This window comes from Aspergillus tubingensis (genome assembly GCF_013340325.1).
Source record: "Aspergillus tubingensis WU-2223L DNA, scaffold_9, whole genome shotgun sequence".
Lineage (NCBI taxonomy): Eukaryota > Fungi > Ascomycota > Eurotiomycetes > Eurotiales > Aspergillaceae > Aspergillus > Aspergillus tubingensis.
In genome coordinates this window covers 2,118,114-2,145,540 of record NW_023336283.1, presented here as the reverse complement: position 1 = coordinate 2,145,540, position 27,427 = coordinate 2,118,114, and the positions used below count along the sequence as shown (strand labels likewise).

Genomic DNA, 27,427 nt, shown 5'->3' with positions numbered 1-27,427 from the left:
AAAAAGGCAGCCCTCATTCACGTTCAGACAGGCTCAGACTAGTGCAAGTTAGTGCACTCCACGGGTGCCCCCGCACTGCGGTGCCGCGCTATCCACGTCTGCCCCGGTGACCCTTTCCCGTGGGCCTTCATAGTACTAGTAAGTAGGGCTGCAAACTATATATTCCCTCATTACGCCACAGCCTCTTCTCCCCTTCCCATTCCTGCCCCTCCTCGCACACTCACGCACCACCCGTCATTTGATGGCACCAACAGTACTATCACCCCTCGGCGGCTTTGAAATCTTACCATGTCCAACAAGTTTCGTTCCTTGCAGCGCAAGAAAAACGCCCGGTCCATCGTCTCTGAGGATCCATGGAAAGTCGACACGCCTTTCGGACCGCCCCGAATCCCACATTTTCCAGGTCGAGGCATGCGACGCCTTCGCAGTACTCTCAAGAAACTGTCGCCGTCTGCACGTGCTGAGCGAGAACTCCTCAGGCAAAAGAACCGGTACAAGATCCCCTTGACTGAGAGGAATGTCGATGCTCTGGTCACGGAGCAGCTGTTCACCGATGCTTGTTTTCCCGACAAACATAGCAGAGAGTTGCAGATCTCTGCATGGCTTGAGCGACTGTCCTACTGAGACGCGCCATCCTTACGTACCTCCTCCTCTTCCTGCAACTCCTTCTGCGGGGAATACCATCGAACACCGACGCTTCCTTGCGCACTTACCCTCCCGCATCTTCTCACATGCTTGAATGAATACTCTGGGAATCAGCTTCAAGGGATCTAGTTTGTGAAGACTTGTTCAGTCGACTGTCTCAGCACTCTGTCCGACCGGTACATGTGGAAATAGTTGTTCACTCGGCTTGAGGGTTTGTGCTTGGCATAACGGTTGATCCACTCGACGACGCAGCCATGCATGCAGGTGTCGGCGCTAGAGGCGAGACACTTGGCCATAGTAAGCGTGCGTTTTGCTTCCTCTTCTAAAGCAAAATAAGAAACCATGTTTCAACAAGCAACGCCCGGGTGGTCTAGTGGTATGATTCTCGCTTAGGGATACAAACCCAAGCATATCTGCGAGAGGTCCCGCGTTCGATCCGCGGCTCGGGCCGTTTCACTTTTTGTTTTTCTCGCTTGACTCCTTTGCTATGATCATGATGAGGATGATTGATTGAATTCTATTCTTTTGCTTCAGCAGTTCTATTCGAGGGAGCCCTTTTTTTGCGGATCTACGGTTTAATGGGTGGCTGATTGTTGCTAGGGTTTGTCTGTATAGCATGGTGCTTGGGGTGATGGAGTGCTTTTTCTAGAGGTGTCATTCCGTTTGTTGCTAGAATGTTATAATAGTCTTGGTTGTTTTCCTTGTCAGGTGGCTGATATTACTATACGAGGCTTGTGCACTGGAATTACCACTAATTTAATGATGCGTCCACTACTGCACGAGCATACATTAAGGTCCCATGCTAGTTAGTATGCATATCTATAAGCATCACAATGTTACCAGAACATATATATCGCCGACAAATCAACTCACAACTTATCCACTGCCACATAATAAAATATACTAATAAACAGTACCAACAACTACAGTTGCGTCTCCATGCCCCTGCATCCCCCAACGCTAGTAATAGCGAACAGGGGTTCATTCCCCAGCCGCGCGGTGATAAGATGAGGGGTAAACTAGTAGCTAAGCAGCTGAGGGGAAAGAAAGAAAGGGAACAACTAACCGCCCAGCTCAACAACAACTCCACACCATCATTCTTCCTACATTGCACCACCAAGTCTTGGACCAAGACAACCAGCTGTATATATAATGGTCCAACCCAAAAAAGTCGCCATCATCGGCAAGTTGTACACCCCGCCACCCAACCTAAAGCCATCTACTAACATCCCACTACAGGCGCCGGCCCCTCGGGACTAGTAACAGCCAAAACCCTCCTACACAGCTTCCCCGAGGGCACCTTCATTCCCAGCGTCTTCGAGAAAAACAGCCGAATTGGTGGTCTCTGGCCCACAGCGATTGACCATGGCGCTGAGCGACGGCTGAACCCATGGATTCGGACAAACTTGAGTCGGTTCACGGTGGCTTTCTCAGATCTGGCCTGGGAGTCTGTCATTGGGGAGGAAGAGCTGTCGATGTTCCCGCAGGCAAGACAGGTAGGGCAGTATCTGGAAAAATATGCGAATTTGTATATTCCCAAGGGGGTTTTGAGGCTTGGTAAGGAGGTTGTCAGGACGGTTCGGGAGACGGATGGGTTGAGGGCGAGGTGGACGGTGCAGTGGACTTCGAGAAGGTGTGTCTTTTACTCATCGTTCATACGATGCTACTGGCTAATGGCTTACAGCATAGATGCAAATGGCATTGAATGCGACGGACCTGAGGTGGAATCGGAAGAGTTCGACTATCTGGTCGTCACGTCTGGATACTTTGCCAAAGCTCACTTCCCGGATATACCTGGTCTGGCTGGGGTCGCTGATAGGGTTGTTCACAGCTCTGAAGTGCAGACTATAGACGAAGTGCAGCGGCTGCTGGAGAGGACTGGGTCCTCGGGTGGGAAGCTGGTCGTTATTGGGGGCAGTATGTCGGGAGTAGAAGCTGCTTCGACAGTGGCGCTTCATCTATCTACGATGGACTACAAACCCCCGGTGATCCAATCTGGACGAGACTACGAAGTCCATCACATCTCCTCGAGGCCCTTCTGGACGATACCCACTCACCTTCCCCATGATGGCTTCCAGGATAATACCAAGACGCAAAACATGCAATTCCTTCCCCTTGACCTCGTCTTCTACGATCTTGCTCGACGCCCTCCCGGCGAAGTCGAGTACGGGCTCGGACCCCTCTCCACAGACCGCATACACAAGACAAACGCATACTTCCGCTCCCTTCTCGGCGGCGAGTACGCAAAAATCGGCAGCTTCGGAATCCCCAGCAGCAAGAGCGAAGATCCACAGCCATCATGGATCGGCATAGGAGACGACTACGCCGAATATGTGCGCTCCGGCTTCATCAAGCCCACCATCGGCCGAGTATCCAACATCAACAGCCCATCAACCCTCACCATCACCCTACCCAACGGCACCCAACAAACCATATCCGACATCACCGCCATAATCACAGCCACCGGCTACACCCCCTTCTCATCCCTCAGCTTCCTCCCCTCGCCCGTCCTCTCCACGCTCGAATACTCCACCACGGACCCCTTCATCCCCCTCATCCTAGACGGTAAAGGCACCTCGCACGCCGAAATCCCCGACCTCGGCTTCGTCGGCTTCTACCGCGGCCCCTACTGGGGAGCAATGGAAATGCAAGCCCGCAGTCTCGCAAACACATGGGCCAAAGACCTCTCCTTCACAGGGCCCTACTTCACCAACGAAGAACTCACCCAAAAGACCCACGAACGCGACCTCCTCCGCACCCTCCGCACTACAACCCTCCCCCGCAGCCAATTCCCAATGGGCGACTACGTAGGCCTAATGGAAACCCTAGCCCGCGAGCTCAACATCCCTCGAACTCCTATCCCATCCACCACATCCACATCCAATCACCAAACCAACTTCAACCACACCCACAACGACACAATAAAGCACGGCCCCGTCCTCCCCTCCCGCTACATCCCCACCCCCTACCTAACCCCCACCCCACCAACAGACCGCCTCTCCACCCTCATCGCGCGCGAAAGCACCAACACCCTGAAATCCCTCCACCGAACCATCACCCCCAGCCCAACAAACTACAACCTCGGCATGGGAATGGCCATATTCCGCGCCCTCCACGGACAATGGACCTACACTCGCACCGTCACTCACATCCTACCTTCACCGTCATCGCTCCCCACACCAACACGCTCATCCCAGATCTCGCATGTCACAGGAACAGCTACCTTCCATCCCCGTCGTACATCTAGTATCTGGTACGAGAAGGAATATGTATACGAGGAGGTGCTGCATCACACCAATACCAATGAAAACGACAGCAATATTGAGATGATGAAGAAACGCTACATCTACCGCCTCACGGAAGGAACCTGGAGCAAGAAGAACGGCCAGATCCTCATCTGGAACGTGGATGTTGATCCGTTTCACGCGGGGAAGTTCTCGCATGGGGTGTTTGTGGGGTTGGCGGAGCGGATAGTGGGCTCTGTTGATGATGATGATGATGATGATGATGATGATGATGATGATGATGATGATGATGATGATGATGATGATGGTAAAGGGGTGGAGGGGTCAAGGTATGTGGTTCGGGCTGCGGCGGGGGCGAGACCCATGGATCGGGAGAAGGAGAGGGATCCGAAGTATGAATATGTGTTTCGGATGGAGGGGGTGTCGGTTGTGGAGTGGGAGTGTGTGGTGAGGGAGAATGTGGTGGGGGAAGGTACTAATGGTGGTGGTGTTGGTGTTGAGGGTGGGGGGTTGGTTACGAGGACGGTTTATAGGAGGTGAGCTGTTTAGGCCTTTCCTTACGCGTATATACTACTATCTAGTAAAGGCGTTTGGTGTGTACGGTATAGGTGAAGAAGAGTAAGGGTATATAGGATTGACCTTAAGTTGAATTGCTCACATAGTCCGCCAATGCCACATGGCTTACATCATTATCGTAAATCAGACAACACTTCAATCAATTAACGTCGTGCATCCTCGACCGTAACAGCACTGGGCTTCTCCATCCCCGTATCCTGGTGCGTCACGCGCATTTGCTTCTCGTTAGAGAAGAGGTCTTCACCTTGTGTGACGTGGTTGGCTCCGCCGAAGAGGGCATCAATCTCCTCCAGCGGCACCTGCTTGGTCTCGGGGACGAAGAAGAACACAAATAGAGCGAGAAGGAAGCAAATGCCCGCGAACATGTAGAAGGCGTAGAAGCCGCAGTTGTTGAGGAAGGTTGGGAAGAACTGCTGCACGATGGCGTTGGCCACGTTTTGGGTCTGAGTTGCCATACCCACGGCTTGGGCGCGGACGTTCATGGAGAAGACCTCGGATGTCCAAATCCAAATGGTAGCGCCCCAGGAGGGTTTGTCTTAAGAAAATTAGTAGGGGGTCCTATGGATGGAGTTATCAGTGGGACTCACAGAAGAAGATGAATAAGAATAGTAAGAACACGATCGATATGCCGACTGATTCTGTCTTCGCCCCATCTGGTGATGGTGTTTCTGTTTCAACGGCTGCGACAATGATCATGCAAATGCCCATACCAATGCCACCCACGATCAGGAGGAACTTGCGTCCGAATCGATCGATGATCCAGATGGCGTTCAGAGTGAAGATGATTCCAAAGGTGGCATTCAGTGCGTTGATAAGCGCAATCTGGTTAGCGCTCTTGAAAACCTTCTCGTAAATTTTCGTGGAGTACGTGTTCAAGGTACCCTGTCCACTGACTTGCTGTCCGGCGTTGATGACAAGAGCCAAGTACATGCGCTTGCGGAGGGACTTGTCCTTCCACAGAGCGGCGTAAGTGCCAGAGATAGCTTCCTTTTCGTACTCGATGGCCTCGCGGATTCTGAGGAGCTCGTCTTCAACCTCGTCATCGGTTGCTCGAACTCTGCGCAGCGCTCTGCGGGCCTTTTCAACATTATTACCGCGTTGGATGTACCTGTGCGGATGTAAATAAGGGTACTTCAAGTGGGTTCACAATAGCGCTTACCATCGTGGCGAACCGGGAATGGTAGGTAAGATGAAGAGAATGATCACAGGAACCAAGAGTTGGAAGATGACAACCATTCTCCAATCCCACTCGCCCAAGTGTGTGGAGTGCTTGGTGCACGCGTAGTTCACCCAGAAGCAGATGAAGGAGCCAACCGAGTAAAACATTTGCCAGAAGGTCATGATCTTTCCACGAATCTCCGGGGGTGCTAATTCACCGATATAGATGGGACCCGCAGCTGAACAAGACGGCGTCAGTAAGAACTCTGTCATCTCTGCTAAGAACACCGATGGCAAACCTACTCAGTGCGATACCCTGGCCAATACCGATGATGCATCGTCCGGCAAGGAAGCATGCAATGTTGCCACGAGGCGCAAAGCACTGCATGAATGTAGCAGCGATGACCAAGATGCATCCAGTGGCCATTCCGATCTTGCGACCCAGAAAGTCGGCAATGGGACCGCCCATGAAGAAGCCGCCAACAATTGCACCCACGGTGTAGGCCGTGTTGACACCTCCAATCATGTTCTCGTCAGGGTCATTGAAGTAGGCCACCCAATTGTCCGAGCCTTGTACGGAATTATAAACGGACGCATCGTAACCGTATAAGACCATGCATGCTGCTGCGACGAGGGAGATGAACCTAACGGATGTTAGTATCGTGACCCTTTCCACACATCAGCGAAGCATGTATACCAGTTATAGGCTCGTTTCGATTGGAAAGGATTGACTTCAAAATCGTAATCAAACATCGTGGCAGTGAAGGCCGTAAGCGACCTGAATACGCCTTGATAGCAAACAGAAGTGATTCCCAGGTGGGTGGTCAGCAGTCCATACAGCTGCCCCAGCTAGTCGAGACTGCCCAAGAAGAATAAGGGGCTGCAGTGGTTTGTGTACAGAAAAAGAAGGTGAGAAAGGACTGCGTCCTGCGGCACTAGGTATATATATCCGACCTGGTAGAGGCGCGCCGGTCATGCCGCTAGATAAGCTACCATGCCGCGTGCCAGCAGCCAGGTGGCAAGCGCTATATTAAGCCATAGGGCGCTATAACACCAGTTCCAGGACTCGTGTGGACGCTAACGCGGAGGCATTCTTGGGGAGCTGGGCTATCAGAGGTCCTAGCATCCAGGATCAGACGGTGTGTAGGGCACGGCATTCGACCATTCGTCTCCAGGATTTTGTCGGTGGTGGGGTATCCGGGGTGGGCCTCACGGGGAAAGCTCAAAGTGCCATCCCCAGACTCCCCCAGAACAGGCCATTGTTGGGGTAGTCGTAATGTGGAGAAATCCGGGGTCGAGATTCGAGGAAATTCTGAGCCAGGCGCGGTAGATATCCACAGGTGTTTCCACGAATCAGCAACGCGAAGGTTGGTAGGAGGGCTAAAGAGGGTCCACCAATGGAATGAAACAGGGGTTATGATAGGACCAGCGTCTAAGCTCCTGGATGATTCACATGGAGGCCAAGGGAGAATTGGGGGAGGCGGGGAGGAGTGGAGGAGAGGAGGAGCAGACGGAGGGAAGAACAGGTTGGGCAATCCGATGGTGACGGGCTGGGGTCACGAGACAAGGCCTTGATCCCCCTGAAATTAATCTCGCCCGATGATCCATCCTAAGCCAGCTCTCGTATTCCTATCAGGCTCTGTTTCTTCTTCCTGCTTTTAGTTCATGGCTTTCTAGATCCATCCTCCTATTCCAACGATTCGTGACAGAGACACATGCCAGAGTTGCCGGGCTGCTCAGTGGATGATACGCGACAATGCGAATGACCCCCGATACGAACAAATTGAATTGGTCTTAGCGCAACTATCAATAGCTCATATGAAGGACTTTTGACGGGGAGGCTAGCATTCCTGCGCTACTTGGTCTCGTCCTAGTTGTGGCCGCCCATTAGCTTTGAGAAGCAGGTGCCATTTTTGCGCAGGGCCAGAACAACCACCATTGTGCAGCACATTTCTATACACTGCAGTTTATCCATACTATCATATTTCATAGTGACTAGGACATACATTTTCTTGATAACAGTCATAATTTTAAGACCGTATAACTCGGCCACAAACTTCAGTTGAAATAGCCCTGCTGAGAAGTCGTCCGTCGGGAAACGTTGCCCTCTGCCACTTTGGAATCCGAACTGGCGTCCTCGTTCGAATGAGGATTCGTGCCAGAGCCCGACCTTACAGCATGTCTTCGTATGCTCGCATTGCGAGCTCGTGGAAGTACCAGGACTCTAGTGCCCAGCTCTGGCCCATTCTGATAATCTTCGAGATCGAAGATGTCCTGTACTCTCCTACGGTGATCTTTCATGAAGGGCCCAAACCGCCGGAACTTTTGCCGGATCAACGTATCATTGCCTGTAGGGGTATTGGCCCCGTCAACAGCGCCATTGTATAGACGTTGTGGGTCATTCCACGCTTTAGGAACTCCAGGGAACAAAGATGCCAATGCGCCAATAGGATGCATAGACGAAAACCCGGTCTTTGTAGTAGTACTTCCTGAGAGCTGACTGCGGTGGCAAATGTCCTGGAGATATTGGTATCGCATCCGAAGTCTCCTATAGATTTCACGCAGCAAGTATATGAACGTAGCCGCGAGGATTGATGCACCCAGCAAAGCGCATGTCTTGTAGAATATGTCCAGCTCCCTATACTTCTGTTCTTGACAATAGCCATGTACAAGCGCCATATGCTTTCGGGGATAACACATGATGCATTGGTCCTTCTTATTGTCTGGGATGTGATCCGAAATGCATATCGTCCTCCAATCGCTTCCCTCACAAATAGTGTCCTCGCAGGTCGGTCCACCAAGGCTATATAGGTCCCTCTGAACATAGTATTGCCTCACGCCAATGTCAGGAGAGATATCGGATGAGGCATCCGTCCTCTTGCGGCGGCTCTTACCATTCTCCATTTTCGAGATGATATATTTCAGGATCCCATGGTAGCCTTGCGTCAGGGGGTTTGATGGAGGTGCCTCCTTGACTCTACTCGTGTCAGTCTTATTCATTGGCATCTCTTGACGTGGCCATCTCCTCGTTCTATGTTCCTGAGAGGCAGCTTTCTGCTGAAGGGGAGCCGACGACCGGACAGAGGCTATCGAATGTTGCAGGTCATCCACACTATCTTCGAGAACGAGCTGCTCTAAGACACTTTCGCAGTGATGCATACCTGTTGATCGGTCTCCAACATTCGTTATCGCCAAGGTGAGCTTGAAAGTCGGTTCAACTGCATTTGGAGGATGTGAACCGCCAACCGTGTTCCCGTTCTCTCTGTGGCCCCTTTTCATGGTCTCCCAAACCCCAGGACACGTCAAGGATACTACACATCCCGGCCCCTCTGGACCCTTTGTGGGGGATATTGCGACAAACCTCGAAGCATCAAACAAGGAGTCCGAGCATGAAACTTGGTGGTCATCACCTACTGCTCGGTATGGGGTCGGCAGAGGGCCATCTTGGGTAATATTGGAGATAGCTCCCAATACTGCATAGAAAAGTGCAAAAAGGTGCTGCTGACAATACATGAGAAAGGAATAGAATGGGTGATTGATATGCAAGTTTATGCAAGAAATTGCCTGCTAAAATGCTGTGGAAGAAGTTTGAGTCAGTCAATGTGAAGAGACTACTGTATATGGAGCTTCCTGAGAGGTGCTCGTGATGCAGTAAATCAAGTCACATTCTGGGTATGCCAATTCAATTCAGGAAACCGCAACCCATGCCAGAGGATAAACATGACTCTATCATGTCTCACATCGAGAGAGAGAAGCCTGGCAGCTTCGCATTATGTTGGCTTATTCTAGACCATGCATTATTCCCCTACACCTCAGTGGAAGGTCCACCATAGCGTTGGCAAATCACATGGACTCAATGAGAGCAGAATAGACTTCCAGTAATGAGAAATTGAGCAATCTCCTTTACGACTTCAATCAAGTTCAAAGCCTGTCCTAAAGCTCATTGAAGTCCAATTGAAAAGTAATTGATAACTCGTTGAAAACTAGTTGAAGGAATGTTAATTTGTTCTCAAAAGTGACGTTAATGCGAAGCGTATGTAACTTGGATCCAACATTAATGAACAGCGTCTGCAATAAGAGACAGAGTATACCAACTGTGACTGACCATTTTGGGTAGCTATTAGCCATCACGTGCTCTCGTGACACCGAGACGCGACTCTTGCGCGTGAAGTGAAGACATCAGATCCTCTTACAGTCTTTATTCAGTCCTCCGACTTGGCCACTATTTCTACAGCCAGGGCGAAACGTCCATCTTCTACTCTGACTATACTCAGCGATCCCTACTACCATAAATAGCCGATCCCTGCGCCACCCCCGATGCCCCGCACATACGGCAAGAAAAAGCAGACGCGGCTGGCTTTCGCTCCGTTGAGCTCCCCGCCGACGAAGAAAGAGGACTCCGACAACGAAAATGATCGTCGCGCAAACTTGCGCTATGCGCATCCTTCCATGCCAGTCCTCAGGGGAGGTCGCTCTCAAAAGGATGGTGAGATTGTATCATAACCACTGCGCGATAATCGATACTGACTTAGTGGGATGCCGATAGCCAAGTCTCCGCCCCAACGTACCCCCGAACCCAAAGCAGAACCAGTTAGCGACAGCGACAGCGATATAGAGATCGTGCGCAGCACGCGCAAAAACCCACAACTAGGATCACTGAAGCGCAAGAGGACGGACGTATCCAGTTCCGAATCTCCCTCCGCGACTCCGCAAAAACCCGCCGCCGATTCGGAAAGCGATGCAGATGAGGTGGTTCCTGCGTCTCGTCGAAAGTTGAGGCGTGGTGTGGCCCCTCAGCCTGCTATCGCGGCCGACGATAGTGACTCGGAAGAAGAATTGGTCATCTCTCCCAAAAAGCGCAGGACGCGCAACGCAAGCCCTGATGTCCCCCAGACGCCGCGTCGCGAGCTGAAACAGGACGAATTAGACATAGAAGAAGATCTTCAGGCACTGCAGGACTCAGGTAAGCCCGTCCAACGAATGTACTAGACCATCTTCAGTTCTTGTCGCACTGACGAGTCTGTCTGCAGTGGTAAAAGATACCCGCACTCGAGGTCGACTTGCCAACTCGGCACGGGCCCAGAGACAACAACACCTGGAAGCTTTACGTCGTCGGAGGGCAGGAAAGACAGCGTCTGATACCGAGGAATCTAAGAGTGATCTTGAGCAGTCGGGCGACGGCGACGGCGACAGCGATGGTGACGGTGACAACGGAAGTGAACAAGAGGATGAACCCGAAACCCATGAAGAGAGCCCTAAACGGAAACCTCAGTTCCGTACTCGACTAGAAGAAAGCGACGTTGAATCCGCGATCGCAAGCAACGATGATCTAGACCGCTATGAAGACGACTTTGTGCTAGAAGACGATGATGATACTCTAGGGGCTCCCACGGGCCTAGAGGATATCCCCATCGAATTCTCGCGACATGCCTACAAGCAACTCAAGGACTACTTCCAAGACGCAGTAGAGTGGATGGTGCATAACCAACTCAACCCGGCATTCCCTCGTTCCGACCCGGTCTACGAAGTCGCCTTCAGCAAACTCGAAGACGAAGTCAAGGGCCGCACCGGATCACAGCTCGTCTCCTCCGTTTGGAACGCCAAATTCCGGAGAGCTCTCTTAGCTAGGCCTCAGATTGAGATCACAACATTCCCAACAATAGAGAACCACCCATGCGATGCTTGCAACCGCTCAGGTCATCCAGCCTCATTCGACATCAAACTATACGGAAAAGCCTATTCACTGAAAACGCTTGAACCGCTTACCGACGATGACAGCGACGACGACAAAGAAGAAGACGAACACGAAGACGAAGACCACGAAGAAAGAGACCGAGACGGCCACATCCTACCAGACGAAAACACCCGATTCTTTCTCGGCCGGTAAGCATCCCATCCCATCCCCCTTCCACTCCACCGATTTCCACAGATCCCACCCCATACATGCTAACACCATCCTCCCCACCACCACCAGCCACTGCAAAAACAAAGCAACCCTAGCCCACACCCTAACCCACTGGCGCTTCCACCTCAACGAATGGGTGACCGGCTACCTCGAACACCAGGGATATCTATCCGAGACGAGAGTCGTGGAGCGCAGCCACTGGAGCACGAAGAAGAAAACCAAGTACGCCGTGAAAGCAGTTGAATCAATGATAGCGAATGGCGAAGTCAAGAAGCTGTGGCGTGACTTCCATATAAATTTACGAACTGCGAGAGAAACTACGGTATGTTTTCGATATTTATCATCATCATCGTCATCATTCAGGATTGACGCGGTAGTTGAGAGCATTTGCTGACCATGTCATTTATTACATAGACTCTTGGGTAGTGAGTACTGCAAGCTGCCTCTGCTTCGCTGTTGATGAGATGCTTTCGATTGCACGTATTTGATCCATTCATGGGTAGTTTGTCTGGATGGTCTTATGTACTCGGTCTGATGCGCGCGGTCAGGATCACGACTTTCTTCGAATGCGCGCCTTTACACTCTTCTTCTGTTCATATTCATCTTGTTGTCGTCTCGTTTCAGGGGCTTGTACATTTCCTTTATGCTATGATACCCTATTTCTGTTATTTATCTTCGGTCTTCTCCTAGCGCAGGGACAAAATGTACGCGGCTCATCTAGCTTTGTTCCTGAATATATCTCAAGATCATTCACATTTCATTATCTAGAAACATGACTTCCAAAAATGGTGGAAATAGACATAAAACGAAACGAACATTGTAACCAGGGGGAAAATAAACCAGTATAGAAATACACACATCGCCCAAGCCAGAAGTTCTGGAATCAAAGGTTGAGAGAGGAGAAAAGCATCAAGTTAAGAGGCCAGAGATTCCGAACAGTAACAAGTGGGCAAGATTTTCCTTCATGTCCATATGGAAACCATACCATCCCTTTTATATCTTCCTCGCGCCAACTCAAATCAATGAGTTGATTGTTTCGCGATCATTCCATATCCTCGATAGTACACACCTGCTTTTAACCCAATGTAATCCGGATCATGCATCGCTAAATCAAAGTTGTCTGACTCGTTTTCTTTTTGTTGGAACAGAAAAATCGACTAGATGTGCATGTGACTTCATCGATGAACGTCACCGCCTGAACGTTGACGTTGCGCTCCCGGAAGACCGCCCGAATTCAGTGAGAAACCAAAAGCCTAACGACAACAGGGGCTTCGGACAGGCTCGATATTAGGGTAGTGGCGGTTCGACAGGCCATGGCAAATCAACTATTCCCACCTGTTGCGATCTTCATCTTTGGCAGCGGTATTCATTTACAAGGAGGGTTGAGCGGGCTTCTCTTCACCGGGGGCACCGGGCGTAAGCATCTGATGATAGAGAACAATGTAATTAGCTGCTGTTCGGATATTTCTCAGAAATATCGAAAAATGGACGGGGAATCCAGATGACGTCTGTAACTCCGTTCTTGGCACGTAATAAGACCGGAAAAGAGTTTTCACGTCATCGCCAACTGCCTCGGGACAAGGCGACATGGCAATAACAACAATAGTGATAGCCAAGCGACAAGTAGATAACCCGACAAACTGAAAATGGGGAAAGGGAATAGCTGTAACGTACCTCGTTGGCGCCCTTGATCATGCCCTGCTCGCGCTCCATCTGGATGTACTGCTCCTCTTCGGCGTAGGCCAGAGCCCACGGGACACCGAGGAGGAAGGCACTGGTGCTGATGATCCACAGCGCCTTACCGCTGAACTGGATGCTGGACTTTGTGAAAGAGGTGACGGAGTTGACGGTGCTGGTGACCGAGCGGCGTGTGGAAGGAGGAATCATGTCTTTCAGGGCGTAGAGACGGTCGTAGAAGGTCTCACCATCGACCTCGAGGTCGGACTCGACGGAAATTTCAGATTCTGTACGTATGGCATGTTAGAAAATGATGGCCATGTGTTTTGAAAGGCTGCGCCGATGGACAGATGGACAGATGGATCAGATTCGGCGTGGATGGATAATGCTTCCGGATGTTGTTGCGCGGTGGATGCAGGTGAAGGTAACAGTGCAATTGTTCAAGCAAAACAAGCGCCCGGTTGAATTGTGCCTTGAGTTATGGGTTATCAGGATACTAACCGGTGTCAGTGTAGTCGTCTTCCTCTTCGTCGTCCGAGGTCAGAAGGACATTGTGCTTGCTGGGCATGGGCTTCTCCTGGGAGAAGTGCTCATCCTCGACTTCGGTAAGCTTGACCATTGTGACGGTGGTTGTAGAAAAGTGGATTAAAAAGGTGTATTGATATTGGAATGAGTCGCAGGAAGTACGGGCGAGGGTCGAGGTGATGGAATGAAAGTGTTGAGGACGGACGGAGATTGATGGAGGACGGCGGGTTCGACCTTCCGGATCCAACTTTTTTCCCGGGCGGAAACGAACTCAATACGGTAAGGAGCTTCTACTGCAGCCGATGCATCCACGCGACGCCCCAAATTTATACGTTCAATTGTTCCAGGGAAAAGGGGATGTTCGGACATATATATTGTACATGATTGTATATGGCTATCTCTAATTACATGGAGTGAAGAAAATGGAAGTGTTACATCCCTCTATACCCCGTGAACAGCACAGGTAGACGCTGCGATGTCGGGGCTTTAACTGCACGGCAAATTACCTCCTTCCCAGCTTCCACCGGGCAATCCGTTCTTGGATCTCCTCCCAGGGGAAAGGACGGAGCCTGTAACCCTCCAACTCGCCTTCCTGCAAAACAACGGTGGGCCTGCCAGTGCCACGGCCCTTGTTCTCGACAAGACCACCAAAGACTTCCCGAGCAACCCGGCGCAGGTCCTCCACAGTCAGAGACTCAATGTGCGCGCACATTTCCTTGACACCAACCTTGCGGCCGTGCACCTGGACCTGACGTCCGAGGTCCTCCAATTCCACCATACGCGACTCTAGGTTCATGAGGAGCGAAGAGCGAAGCTGGTTCTTCGCACGGTTAACCTCCTGCGGCTGCAGGGCTTGGTAGCCCGTGTCGAGAGTGAGAGCCTGGAACTCGCGGCACATGACCTCCAGCATCTCGGTGGTCCGTGTCGGGCTGCAAGATGCGGAGATACCGAAGATTCCGCTATCCGTGTAACTGTGGTTGAACGCGATACAGCTTTCGACCCATCCGTGCTGGTTCAGCACGTTGGTGTAGAGACGCGAGTACATTCCCTTACCGGGACCACCGGCAGAGAAGGAACCGCCACCTCCAAGGAGTGTTTGGAGGGTTGCCAAGGCATAGATATCAGGGTTCGAGATGGGAAGGGCCTCGAAGGCAAGGTGGATATGGCTCAGCCGAGGCAGCATGGGGTTTGCAGGGGGAGGAATCGGAGGAAGAGAGAGGAAACCACCGGTGTAGTGGGAAGGACGGTTGAGATCTAACGTCGATGACTGCACCAATGATGGGTCAAGCGGCGACGTGGCGGAACTCTGCGAGCCGGAGTTGGAGAGGTTCTTCAAAAAGGGAAGCTTGGAAAGGAATCCCGACTTGGGGGAGGCTGCGGTGGTAGTTGTGGTGGACGACGGAGTGAACTGGGGAACGGTGGGCACCTGGCCCTCCTCAGCGGCGGACTGGGATTCAGACAAAGTAGTCTCAATGCCCGTGCCCGAGAGAACAGGACCGTCTGTCTTCTTGTGTGTCTTCATATCACCAAAGTACTGCTCTGTAAGCTTGACGGCCTCAGCGTGCGGCACACCAGCAAAAGCGACAACCATGCGCTCTGGGTTGAAAAAGGTTTCACGGTATTTATCAACCACCGCTTTGTTGATCTCGCCCAGCCTCTCGTGCGGGCAAAGCAGAGGGTTTCCCAGTGTGTTGTCCTTGTAGGCCGCGGTATGTACCAGCTCGGGCAAGATGAGCTCAGGCTTGGACCAGATCTCTCCAATTTCATACTCAGCTGTAGCCAACTGCTGAAGCACTTCTTCTTCTGTGATAAGAGGATCCCGGATAGTCTCAGCCAACAGTCCCAGAGTCGTCGGGACAGCGGAGTTGAAGCTAGCGGACTGGTACATCAAGGATTCACGAGAAGAAGCGCACTGGATGTTTCCTCCAAGGCTCTCCAAAACCTCAAGCATTTGATCACTGGTGTGCGACTTGGTCGACTTGAAAGCCAGACGATCCATGATGTGGCTCACACCCCGCAGACTCTCATCTTCATAGCGAGATCCGGCATCGACGTAAACTCCGACACCAGAGAAGGGCCCAGGCAGGGATTCCGTAGCGACGCGGATACCGTTGGGCAAAGTAGTAATTTGATCAAGCTCGGCAGGGTCCTACACAGCGAAAAACAGAGTAGTTAGAATTAATCCCAAGTTCAACCAGAACCATCAAGTCAGATTCCCTGCATTGGAAGAACTTACCTTAGAACCATTCTCATTGACAGTAGCAAAGCCTCTAGATGCGGAACGAGGCACGCGGGCAAGAGGCTTTGCGGACTCAACGGCCCGTAGTACAGAACGGCGCATATTGACAGATATAAATGGATGAAATGGGCCGAGAGTACTCAATTCAAAATTGCTCCCTTTCCCGGACGGCGTGAAAGCTGCGGCGTTTCCGGAGATGTCGTCGTCACGGCCGGCGCCCGCAAGGATTTGGACTCAGATCGCTTATCTAATCAACACAGGCACGGCGCACGACGTCAGACTTGTCTATAAATTAAAACAAGCAGGATATGATGTCTCTGGATTGACGATCTGCTTTACAATTGGGATTGTTTGTCTTGTAATTACCCGTTCCGTTCTTTTTGTATTAGATTCCTACAGAGCCTGAGTCATCGGTAAAACTGTGATTTCCTACTTGCACCTGGTTAGTAATGGGAGATCTAGAATCGCTAATTGAGTAATGCGGACAAAGCAGAGACACCATTGACCCTCGCCACTGGAAGAAGAAATAATTTATTATCTAGTTCTATAGGCCGTGAACAAACAATCCTAACATGGCATACTGCTTCACTCTAAGCTTTTCCCAGACCATCTATTGAGGAAGACCTTACTACGAAACTATGGGTGCGCCGCAGCCCAAGTGCGGTACCAGTCAAGGCACGAGGCATTGGCCACACTGGCACCAATCTTGATGTTGAGACCGCACAGGATCTGCTTCACAGAGCTTTCAACTTTCTTGCCGTTGGATGTCACCGGGATCTCGGGGCAGACATCCACAATTCCAGGGACATGACGAGGGCTGAGCTCTTTGCGAATGGTCGCTTGGATGCGAGTTGCGAGGTCGGGCGGCATGGTTGTTGGAGCGTCACCGGACGATGCCAGCTTCACGAAAAGGACGACTGTCTCATCGGTGTCAATTCCATCCCGCCGACGACCGATACACAGAGAATCTTCCACTTCATCGGCGAAATGTTTCAGAAGAACATTGTATATCTCTGCGCTACCGAACCGAACACCGGCTGGCTTCAGAACCCCATCACTGCGACCCAGCATCACTACACCTCCAGTGTGGGGTTCCAGACGCACGAAATCACCGTGGTGCCAGATTGTCGGCCCGAAGACGTCAAAGTAACTCTTGCGGTATTTCTCTGCTCCTGTCGGACCGGGAGGCCAGAACATGACAGGCTGCGCAGGAAATGGCTTCGTACACACCAGATCGCCGGCCTCACCGGAAGCAGAAACATCATTGCCAGCGTAATCGTAGACAGAAACAGCCATGCCCAGGCAGCGGCACTGGATCTCTCCCTTGTAGACCGGTAGGATGGGACAACTGCCGCAAAATAGCGACAAGATATCGGTCCCGCCGGTGATCGAACCCAACATGAGATCAGCCTTGATAGACGAGTAAACGTACTCGAATGTAGACGGCGCCAATGGAGAACCCGTACTAAAGATAGCTTTCAGTGTTTTCAAGCTTACTGGACGATGAGGGTGACTGGTTGGATTTAGGGAAGCCTGCTCTAACATGGATAGGTACTTGGCAGAAGTTCCGAAGTGCGTGATTTGCAGTTCGTCAATCAGGCGTGGCATTGCCATTTCACCCTTCCCACCTTCCGGATCGAATGGCCGAAAAGGGGAACCATCATAAAGCACAATGGTAGCGCCACTGGCAAGACCAGAAACAAGCCAATGCCACATCATCCAAGTGGTCGTCGTGAAGTAGAACAAGCGATCTCCCGGACGAATATCACAGTGAAGCACATGTTCCTTTTTATGTTGCAGCAGCGTTCCCAGTGCACCATGGACAATTGGCTTTGGTGCCCCTGTAGTTCCTGAGGAATACAAGATATAGACAGGGTGTTCGGGTCCCAGACTTGCAAATTCCAGAGGGGCAGAAGGGTTGCTGGCCGTAGAAAGAAATGATTTGTAGGTAAGAACCTTGCCACGTAGTGGTACCAAGAATTGAGGGTCCAACTTGTAGGACTGGATTGTCTCGAAGATGACGAGAAACTCCAGGTTCGGCAGCCCCGGCACGAGTTCACGCAATTTAGCATCGGTCCCGTGCACCTTCCCGTTGTATAAAGATGCATTGTCGGCGAACAAGATCTTCGGTTCTATTTGCTTGAGACGTTCTAGCACCGCATGTACGCCAGTATCAGGCGAGACGCCTGTCCAGAAGGCGCCAATTGATGCCGTTGCCAGCATCGCCACAACAGTGTTGGTATGATTACCAAGAAACCCTGCCACCCGGTCTCCTTCCTGCAGGCCCGACTGTTTCAGAGAGTTGGCACATTTGCGTACGCGGTCGCGCAGTTCCTTCCAGGTCACAAATTCCCGATCCGCTTCCGTGGCAGCGATTATCGCAACCGCGTTCTCATCAGGAGACGAAGTTGGATACAGGAGGTTCTCAGCAAAGTTGAGCCTGCTCCCCTCAAAGAAGTTGGGACGAGGGAAAAGCAGTTCGTCCGTACTCAGGACCTAGAATGAGAATTAGCCATCACATATCAAAGGAGACGAGCATCAATAGCAACCATTGTATTGCGCTATGAAAGAGCGTATTGGTATACTTACACGGTCATATGACTTATGGGCCTTGATGGAAGTATAATTCCATACATCCTCCCAGAACTTGGCGGGCTCAGAGACACTCCACTGCCAGAGATCATTGTAAGTGGACATGGACAGGCCATGCTTGGCATTGGCGGATTGAATGAAGTCGTAAATCTGGGTACTGCAAGGGCTCGAGTGTCGCCATAGTTCCTTGGGTACCGTTTCGTCGCTGGACCTAGTCATTGTGAAGGATTGTTGACTTGTACCAGCAAATGATGACTGCGAATTTGCTGATCTAACTATAGGTGTACGTAGTAGGCGGTGGTATGGAGTGCCAGAAGGTTGCAGTCAAAGTGAGCCGAGGTCCTTCCGTCCTGATAGAGTTTCAAACCTTTGTGGCTCGTGGTTCGTCAGTGTTCGAGACCTGATTTAATCATACGGCTCTTGTTCAATTGCAGATACCTTCCAAACGTGAACAAGGAAAAGGATTCAAACTGCAACGAGGACTTCCTTTTAGGCTGTTGTGCGTGCTCGGGTTGTGGGCGTCCCGATCTATCTACGGAGTACCCCGGAGCCGACTCAAGGAAGCCGGGGACGGAATCTGCAAGGGGATATCTGCGGTGGGCAGACAATCGCCTGGGATCAAGTGGGGATACAGTGAGTGAAGATATAACTATAGAATTGAAAGGCCCCAGGCATGTATTAACACGTTTGTCCATCCTATTTGCTGGTAATCATCCAGATATTGTAAGTTGGACTATATCAATCAACCATGACCTCGTCCTGTGACCCGTCTTTTGTTTCGGAAACTTGAGCCGTGACCAGGGTCTCGCCTGAGGCAGAAACATGTACGCTGCAACCTGCAGTCTGTGAATGCAAAGCGACTGATGCAAGAGAATAATAAATAAAGTGCTTGGGAGAAACTAACTAGCGGTGAAAATCCAGGCTGTCAAATTACCGGCATAAATGGCATTTTCAAGGTGCTTCTGGTGACTATCACCTTGCGTTGCCCCTTTCTGGGATAAGGGAAAGTCAAAATACTCGATAGAATCCAGGCGTGCAACGAATGAAAACAAATCGAGGAACTTGCAGAAGGGTCCAGGGGCGGCGGGTATGATTACCGTCAGAATACCAGTGGCTCAGGTACTGGGAGGGTGCACGGATAGTGTAGAACCAGCAAACAATACCGCCCTGTGACAGTGTCCGATGGGTCGGAGGCTCCACTTCCCACCCGTAACCCCATCGTCATTTGCAAATCTCGCCAGCGAAAATTGCGCTTTTTTCACCCCAACCAAACCCTACACAGTATTGCTTTCACTTTACAGTACGCAAGCCTGAGCTCCGCTTCGATTCTTAGCCTCGTACCTTGTTTGGTGCCATTATTCATTACTATTCCCTTTGAGGCTGTTTTTTTCTCTTATTCGCGTCACAAAATTCCATTATTCATCTCACTCCAATCTGTCTTCTTCCCGTTATTCGACCTTCGGCGCTCTTCGTCTTCCCTTTCCGACCTTCTTTCCCAGCACCGACCCTTTTCCTCCTTTGCCAACCTTCAACCCTACAAAAGGTCCTGCTTCTTTAACGGTTAATCTGGTCGTTTGATTCCCTTTGGCTTAGGGGTCCCGACAGATCCCGTCGTCGAAGGGTTCCGTGCCCTCTGCTACTGTTCCTCCACGTGCGAAGGTACGTGACCGATTAGCCCCGGAGTCTCCGGAGTCTCTCGACAAGACTCTTCCCTTTTCTCTCCCCCCTTAGACCCCTCTTCTCTTCGCTTCTTGTCATCTGAGTGCCTGTCTTTGCCTGCGACCACAATCCTTCGGTCGCTAAGCTATTTTATTGTCGCTCTCCCCGCCTGTTGAAATGGTGACTGACATTCGACTCCGCCGTGTGTAGGTGACACCGAATCATTGTCATTCCCTTTTGCGCTGGAGTAAAGGAGGCCAGATCAAAGGAATTCGCTGCCTAGAAGCAAAAGTTCGCTGGTTACCTTTTAGGTAGTGCTTGCCGTACTTAATTGCTCAAGAGCCGCGGCGGAAGTTCCTTCATTTCCTCGGTGCTGCACAACTTTGCTCGTTCCTGTCTAGCTGTTTCCTTGCGATGCCTCGTCGCGCTGCTAGCTCTTTCGTCAACGACCCCTCCAACGCTCCCTCTTCTTCTCCTGCCTCCGCAAAGGGTGGTATCGCCATCAAGGCGTCCGCCGTTAAACCTAACCGCCTAAGTCAGCTATTTTCGACCTCTCCTAAGTCCAAGGCCGAATCTCAGACTGCGCAGGCCGCTGTCCAATCGGCCAGTGGAATCCTGAACTCTAGCACTGCCACCCCACCCATCAGTTCAGCCTCTCTGTCGCTGCCTACAATCTCTCTCTCCACTGCCACAGCGGATAATCCGAACATGGACGAACCACCGACCACTCTCTTTCAGCCGCCTTCGCCCGAAGAGGCTCGTCGCCTGGCTAAGCAACATGCTCAGTTCGGCCCCATCGGCCACCATAGCCACCGGTACACCAGTCAGCATCCCGGTGGTACATTTCCCGAGCCTGTGATGGACGAACCCCCGTATTATTACCTCCTCACCACCTATATCAGTTATCTTATCCTAATCGCTTTCGGTCATGTGCGAGACTTCTTTGGAAAGCGCTTCCGCGAAGAGAACTATCGGCATCTTAAGCCCCAGAATGGATATGGCGCCCTGAACAGTGACTTCGACAACTTCTACGTGCGCCGTCTCAAATTGCGAATCAACGACTGCTTCGAACGTCCCGTCACTGGGGTTCCTGGTCGCTATATCACGCTGATCGACCGGGCCACGGATGACCACAACAAGCACTTCTACTTCACTGGAACGACCACTGACACCTTGAACCTGAGTTCATACAACTACCTTGGATTTGCTCAATCCGAGGGTCCATGTGCGGACATTGCCGAGGATTCGATCCGCAAGTATGGTATCGTTTCCCCCAGTACTCGCGCTGAGGTTGGATCGCAGGATCTTCATGTGGAGGTAGAGGAATTGGTCGCCAAGTTCGTTGGCAAAGAGGCTTCTATGGTTTTCTCCATGGGATTTGGTACCAACGCGAACATCTTCCCCGCTCTCGTCAACAAGGGCTGTCTTATCATTTCCGACGAGCTCAATCATGCCTCGATTCGGTTTGGTGCACGTCTTTCTGGTGCTTCCATTGCTATGTTCAAGCACAATGACATGCGGGATCTGGAGTGTAAACTGCGCGAAGCTATCAGCCAAGGTCAACCCCGTACCCACCGGCCTTGGAAGAAGATCCTGGTTGTCGTTGAAGGGCTCTATTCCATGGAAGGTTCAATGTGCAACCTCCCTGGACTGGTCATGCTGAAGAGGCGCTACAAGTTCCACCTGTTCGTTGATGAGGCCCATTCCATTGGTGCCATTGGTCCTAAAGGTCGTGGTGTTTGTGACTACTTTGGAATTGACACCAGCGAAGTTGACATTCTCATGGGAACCCTCACAAAGTCCTTCGGTGCCAACGGTGGATATATCGCTGCGGACAAGGCGATGATTGATGTGCTTAGAGCGACCAACTCTGGTGTTTTCTATGGCGAGGCTCCTGCTCCGGCAGTTTTGGCGCAAATCATGTCGGCGTTGCGGATCATCAACGGCGAACTCATCCCCGGTCAGGGTGAAGAGCGACTGCAGCGTTTGGCCTTCAACTCACGGTATCTCCGCCTGGGCTTGAAGCGTCTTGGCTTTATAGTGTACGGCCACGATGATTCGCCGATCATCCCTGTTCTCCTTTTCAACCCTGCCAAAATGCCCGCCTTTTCCCACGAAATGCTAAAGCGGAAAATCTCGGTCGTCGTCGTGGGTTATCCTGCTACGCCGCTGGTTTCTTCTCGTGCCCGTTTTTGCGTCTCTGCTGCACACACCAAGGAGGATCTTGACCGCATCCTAACAGCTTGCGACGAAATCGGCAATGTCCTGCAGCTCAAGTTTTCGACAGGCATCGCGGGAGGTGCCCTGCCGGAGGATGCGATGCCCCCTCCGGAGAAGGAACAAGAGTTGCGTCGCAAACGCAACTCCAAGATCATTCCTCCTAGATGGCAGATTGAGGATGTGATCAGACGAGGCGTTCAAGATGTCAAGTCGCCACTTTACTAGTTGGCCGTTTACTGGTCTCTGATCAACCTGCCTTCTGCACCACCGAACCATGTCGATGCTTCTTGACGATGTGGTCGCATATATGTTCGGAAGGTGCCCACCACATGAACCAGATCGATCCGATACTGGTCACGCCGCGTCGCTGGTCGATTCGAGGCTATCCCATCCACTTCCCGTGTATCATTAGACAACCTTGCGGTTGTCATGCTTATGTTTGACTTTGGCTCCTACACGCACTACAGAATGGAAATTCAAAGAAGACCATGAATCCCCAAAGCACGGCGAATGCGCCGTAGCATCCCTTACCCAATTGCACATTGCTTATCACTTCTCTCAAGCCCACGAGTCATGTCATCTCGCTGTTTCAACTGAACAAACGACCATGACTCGCGTGCCAACTGTTTTCTTTTCCTTTCTTTCTCTTCTTCAATTCACATGCTTTCTATCCCACACACCCCCATTCTGTTCTTCCCCTCCCCCTTTGTCCCTTCTTTCATTATTAACCTATAGATATTACTGCTGATTCGGTCCCCCTCACCAAGTGCTGGAGGGCTGGGACCAGAGTGAGCCACTTGCGACTTATTGTTCAAATTAACATGGGGCCATGCAAACTGTACCTACATAATGAGATTGATGAGAAAGAAGAGAAGTCGAAAGAGAAGAGGAAGAAAAAAGGGGGTGGTAATGAAATGGACTGAACACACACACATCACACATCACACACCACAACTGGGCCCGGCGATTCGCGGTTGGGGCACCCACATTAGCGATTATAATTAGATGACTGTTAATATTCTTTTCATGAAAAATTTTGATATTTACCATTTGATCCTTGATGCATTTACTCATAATGTTTTCTCTTATAGTACTAATATCAGTAGTAGTTATATAAATGAATAGATATCATGTCAACTGCTCGATTCGATTATGGTCTATGCTGGTAGTGAACAAAGACAATTGATCTATCTATCGATGATGAAATCTAACGACAGTAGCAGTATGTATATGTATGCCAAAGCATGCTCTACTACATCTTCAATCCAGAGCAGAATAAAGCAAAAGCAGAATCCATACATGCCGTTGCTGTATGTATGCATCTAGTATGTATTGATGGATGAAAGAGAATGCCATGTATAAACCAGGTGAGAATCCAAAACCCGTCCCCGAAACAGAAAAAAAAATAACCAAAAGCGCCGCCCAAAGAGACCATCCTGTAAGCAAATGCTATGTATGCTCGGCTAAGAATCAAGTCTTCGTCTTGGTGAAGATCTGAAATGAAGAACTCCAGTTCAACCGCCGCAGGTGATCGCTAACGCCAAATAAACAGCCAGCAGACAGATGTGGAAGAAAAACAAGGTCTATTCCCGGTGTATGGGGAAAGGAAGCCATAACGTCGTAAAGATAAATCATGTTCGCCTGTTGGATGCAGGTGCCTGACCTGAGTGGTGTCGGGTACCGGTATGCAGAAACCAAAAAAATAGCGACAAGTAGGGTGTAGTAATACAGAATGAAATCATAATCAAACTGTACCGTATCTCTCCCGCTCATTCTGCAGGAGAGATTGGTTCTCTTCTGAAGAGACAGGAGCATCGGAGCGAAGTCGTCGCGCAGGGGACACTGAGGGGATCCAGCCTCTCATCCAGCCCCGAACGCGGGTCCAACGACTACGTCCGTCTTTGGGGTCTTCAACTTGCATGATAGACTCGTCATCCCGGGTTCCGTACATGAGGAACTGCACGCCCATGAGACCGTCAAAGGCTAGCACACCGAAGGCGCCTAGGAAGAAGGGAGTAGCGCGGGTGACCCATTCGAGGCGGTCGTTGCCATCTGCGTCGGCCCAGCCACCACCACCATAGGCAGGGAAGTCATACCAGGCGTTGGGATTGGTAAGGAGGGAGGCAGAGTAGAAGAGGTTTCCGCAGAAAGCAGCCATAAATAGTAATGGGGAAAGGCCCGATGTGCTCTTCCGGCAGTAGTTCTTGTACAGTTGGGGCGGCCGCGAGCCAAGGTAAAGGAATGTTGACATCCAGGAGATGATCCGGCCGAGGATCTCGAGAGTCTTCTGTGAGGATTCGGAAGTTGTTTGCGGCTCTGTCGGGGCAGCGTTGGCCACAACGGCGCAAAGCATTGATGCAAGCAGCAGAGTACGTGGTGACCCAATTGGAAGGCTGGGGCCACTACTGGATCGGGTAATCGAGCGCTTAGAAGAGCTCAACTTCTCATTGGAGTAAGATGGAGACTGCCCGTTGGAAGTTGGCACGGCAGGTTCCTTCATATCTTTCACATCCTTGGGGTTCGACGGCAAGGGAGACCCGGTAGAACGAGGGGCATGATCGGAAGAGCCGTTGTCAGAGAACGAGACGCCCTCCAAGACACTACCCGGGGGCTGATCATATTCTGAATGAGAGAGGGCGCCGTAGCCATCATACTGTCCCTTATAGTGTGTGTACCAGAAGTATTGGAAGACCAGAGTCACGTCAACGCAGACATAGTAAGCAGCCACAATGACCTGCCAGCCAGCCTGCCGGGTGAGCAGGGCACCCAGAAGATTGCTAGTATCACCCAGACACCATTCCACGAGAAAAAACAGCGACAAGCCAGCCGTCGACTGAATCTGATAATTCTTGTATATTTGTGGGAGCTGAGCGAAGAGCCAGGACACGATGCTGAGGGTTCCGAGAACGGAGGAGACGAAGGCTAACGGTGTGGGGAGGCAGATGTGGAGGTAGGAGGACACGGCCGCGAGGAAGGGAGTTGTCGGTTCACAGTGTTGCGGGAGCACTGCATGAATCTGTTGTAAGAGAGGAGGAGGCATGGCTATTGCTTGTGTCGGGAGTCTAATATCTGTGTGTGACCTGGAGAGACAGTAGAGGTATCTTGGTGGTTGGAAGTATAGGACGTGTCTCTGTAGCGGTATGAAGAAGGAACGCTAGATAAGGGCGATAAGACGAACAAAGCGAAGAAGCCCGACAATATAGTTGGTGATGGGCAATCCCGTCAGTAGCGAGAAGAAAGACGGGGGAAGAATATGAGAGAAGATGAAGAAGGAAGAAGAGAGAGAAAGAGAGAGAGAGAGAGAGGAAGGAGAGGGAGGTGAAGGCATGCGCGACAAGGGAAGGGAGTCAGTCAGTCAGTCAGTCAGTCACACTTGGCGGCCTCGAGATCGAGTCACGAGTTGATTTCTGGGGCTGAGGATGGAGGATGATCCCTATCGCCGCCTGCTGATTGGCTTTCCCCTAGAGGCAAAGGGGACTCGGAATGGAGCGGACTCCGTTCGGCAACAATTGGTGAATTTACACTAATTTGGAACTATCTTGACTAACTCCAATCAATAATCCTCATCTTCATTCCGGATCTGCTGGTCTATCCCGCATTGGCACCATTGCAGATAATGAGTGATGACTCTCTCTCAGCTCGCTCTTCTCCCCCTCTTTCCGGTAATCATACCCCTTTTCAAACCCCGGAATTATCCTCTGGTCTGCCTACTTCTGCGCTTCGGTCGGCTGTTCACATTCCCACTGCATTCATCGCCCAAACTCTCCGAGATTAAGTCAGACTGAGCGTGGGGTGACACGGACAATACTGAATGATTGCCGAACGGAAGAGACCATGATAGATTTTTTATTCCGAATCACAGTTTTGCCTTCATCCCATGGATGCGAAGACGCCTTTCCAAGGCAGAGCCCGAAACTTCCCAGACCCGCCCAAGACAATCCCCGGTCAAGATCACGGCTGCCCCGGAGTCCTGACCCACACTGTTTATTGAAGGTTAAATCCAGGCAAAAGCACAGACAGCACTGTCGATTGCAACCCTTAGCTTCTACTATGATAGGCTGCTCGTTCGGATTTCAAGCAATACGCACTTCACTGCCACCTCTGCTGAGACATACATAGCTCGGGTTGACGTATGGCCTATCTCGGCCTGCATCTTGTCTCGGAGATATCAGGGATGTTTTCGGCGAGGACCGCAAAGGGACACTGACGTAGCAGAGAGCAAGTGAAGCCTTATCTCACTGGACTGTCTCATTATTATTGCCAAGCAGGCAAACAGAGAAATAACGGTGAGAGATATGGATCTGGAGCATATCGGTCCTCCGTTCGTAGATCCGCTAGCATCTCCCTACCGGCTGATTAGACGCTTATCTCCACGATAACCCCCAGCCCACGCTATCTATAAAGATACTCATGATCATCTGACTTCCATCTATCTTCAGTCAGCCTGAAAATAATCTCCAAGTGCACACCATCACTCAATAAATTTCAAGGGCAAACATGCACGCGATCAACTACTCAAAATCTCCAAAAACCCGCCTCACCGCCTAATCACGATCTCACGATCGAGGCGCGTAAACCAGGATGTGGATGGCACTAAAACATGCAGGTACAAGGGTCCCCTTCGTCTTGGTGATAGGACCCTGAACTGTCGCCATAAGTTGACATCCGTCATGATGTCAATCATGAAGTCTGTAAATAATGATCAAATTAGCAGCCCAACCGTACTACTTCTTTACCATTCCAGTTCACACCCCTCTAACTATCCCCAAACCCAACCAACAGAGATGATTACCACTGCAAGACGTCAGAACTATAACACGCCTTTATATACCCTCATCATCACAGCCTACCATTAACCTAATAACAGCCAAAACAACCTGTAGATCGCACAATCCCGCCATCAAGTCACAACATCACAAGTAGCCAAAGTACCCCACACCCATCACATCACATCCACCAACACCTATCTACCCCCTCCACAATCCA

The 27,427-nt window shown here is 51.1% G+C and overlaps 10 protein-coding genes and 1 non-coding gene across 11 annotated transcripts; 5 read left to right on the top strand and 6 right to left on the bottom strand.

The window, feature by feature from the left end:
- Window positions 1–288: 288 nt before the first annotated feature.
- AtWU_08780 (LSM domain family protein) lies at window positions 289–624 on the top strand (the record flags this gene model as incomplete). Its single annotated transcript, XM_035503888.1, has 1 exon — window positions 289–624. One exon carries the CDS (start codon window positions 289–291, stop codon window positions 622–624), a length of 336 nt encoding a protein of 111 aa, XP_035359781.1.
- A 380-nt stretch (window positions 625–1,004) lies between these two features.
- AtWU_t229 lies at window positions 1,005–1,095 on the top strand. Its single transcript is given in 2 exon segments — window positions 1,005–1,040; window positions 1,060–1,095. It is a non-coding gene; the product is annotated as a tRNA-Pro (tRNA).
- A 702-nt stretch (window positions 1,096–1,797) lies between these two features.
- AtWU_08779 (uncharacterized protein) lies at window positions 1,798–4,430 on the top strand (the record flags this gene model as incomplete). The annotated part of the gene is made up of 3 exons (XM_035503887.1): window positions 1,798–1,828; window positions 1,885–2,278; window positions 2,330–4,430. The coding sequence occupies 3 exons, from the start codon at window positions 1,798–1,800 to the stop codon at window positions 4,428–4,430; spliced, it is 2,526 nt and encodes an 841-aa protein (XP_035359780.1).
- A 179-nt stretch (window positions 4,431–4,609) lies between these two features.
- On the bottom strand, window positions 4,610–6,377 carry AtWU_08778 (putative MFS sugar transporter; the record flags this gene model as incomplete). The annotated part of the gene is made up of 5 exons (XM_035503886.1): window positions 4,610–5,001; window positions 5,054–5,574; window positions 5,626–5,863; window positions 5,928–6,268; window positions 6,322–6,377. The coding sequence occupies 5 exons, from the start codon at window positions 6,375–6,377 to the stop codon at window positions 4,610–4,612; spliced, it is 1,548 nt and encodes a 515-aa protein (XP_035359779.1).
- A 1,305-nt stretch (window positions 6,378–7,682) lies between these two features.
- Window positions 7,683–8,903, bottom strand: AtWU_08777 (uncharacterized protein; the record flags this gene model as incomplete). The annotated part of the gene is made up of 1 exon (XM_035503885.1): window positions 7,683–8,903. The coding sequence occupies one exon, from the start codon at window positions 8,901–8,903 to the stop codon at window positions 7,683–7,685; it is 1,221 nt and encodes a 406-aa protein (XP_035359778.1).
- A 1,038-nt stretch (window positions 8,904–9,941) lies between these two features.
- Window positions 9,942–11,955, top strand: AtWU_08776 (uncharacterized protein; the record flags this gene model as incomplete). Its single annotated transcript, XM_035503884.1, has 5 exons — window positions 9,942–10,110; window positions 10,171–10,587; window positions 10,655–11,507; window positions 11,599–11,851; window positions 11,944–11,955. 5 exons carry the CDS (start codon window positions 9,942–9,944, stop codon window positions 11,953–11,955), a joined length of 1,704 nt encoding a protein of 567 aa, XP_035359777.1.
- Window positions 11,956–12,899: 944 nt separating this feature from the next.
- Window positions 12,900–13,825, bottom strand: AtWU_08775 (mitochondrial import receptor subunit TOM22; the record flags this gene model as incomplete). Its single annotated transcript, XM_035503883.1, has 3 exons — window positions 12,900–12,953; window positions 13,204–13,493; window positions 13,708–13,825. 3 exons carry the CDS (start codon window positions 13,823–13,825, stop codon window positions 12,900–12,902), a joined length of 462 nt encoding a protein of 153 aa, XP_035359776.1.
- A 408-nt stretch (window positions 13,826–14,233) lies between these two features.
- AtWU_08774 (mitochondrial-processing protease subunit alpha) lies at window positions 14,234–16,072 on the bottom strand (the record flags this gene model as incomplete). The annotated part of the gene is made up of 2 exons (XM_035503882.1): window positions 14,234–15,880; window positions 15,968–16,072. The coding sequence occupies 2 exons, from the start codon at window positions 16,070–16,072 to the stop codon at window positions 14,234–14,236; spliced, it is 1,752 nt and encodes a 583-aa protein (XP_035359775.1).
- A 534-nt stretch (window positions 16,073–16,606) lies between these two features.
- On the bottom strand, window positions 16,607–18,781 carry AtWU_08773 (acetoacetate--CoA ligase family protein; the record flags this gene model as incomplete). Its single annotated transcript, XM_035503881.1, has 2 exons — window positions 16,607–18,466; window positions 18,560–18,781. The coding sequence occupies 2 exons, from the start codon at window positions 18,779–18,781 to the stop codon at window positions 16,607–16,609; spliced, it is 2,082 nt and encodes a 693-aa protein (XP_035359774.1).
- A 1,854-nt stretch (window positions 18,782–20,635) lies between these two features.
- Window positions 20,636–22,666, top strand: lcb2 (putative serine palmitoyltransferase 2; the record flags this gene model as incomplete). The annotated part of the gene is made up of 1 exon (XM_035503880.1): window positions 20,636–22,666. One exon carries the CDS (start codon window positions 20,636–20,638, stop codon window positions 22,664–22,666), a length of 2,031 nt encoding a protein of 676 aa, XP_035359773.1.
- A 1,519-nt stretch (window positions 22,667–24,185) lies between these two features.
- AtWU_08771 (PQ-loop repeat-containing protein) lies at window positions 24,186–25,481 on the bottom strand (the record flags this gene model as incomplete). Its single annotated transcript, XM_035503879.1, has 1 exon — window positions 24,186–25,481. The coding sequence occupies one exon, from the start codon at window positions 25,479–25,481 to the stop codon at window positions 24,186–24,188; it is 1,296 nt and encodes a 431-aa protein (XP_035359772.1).
- Between the last annotated feature and the right edge of the window lie 1,946 nt (window positions 25,482–27,427).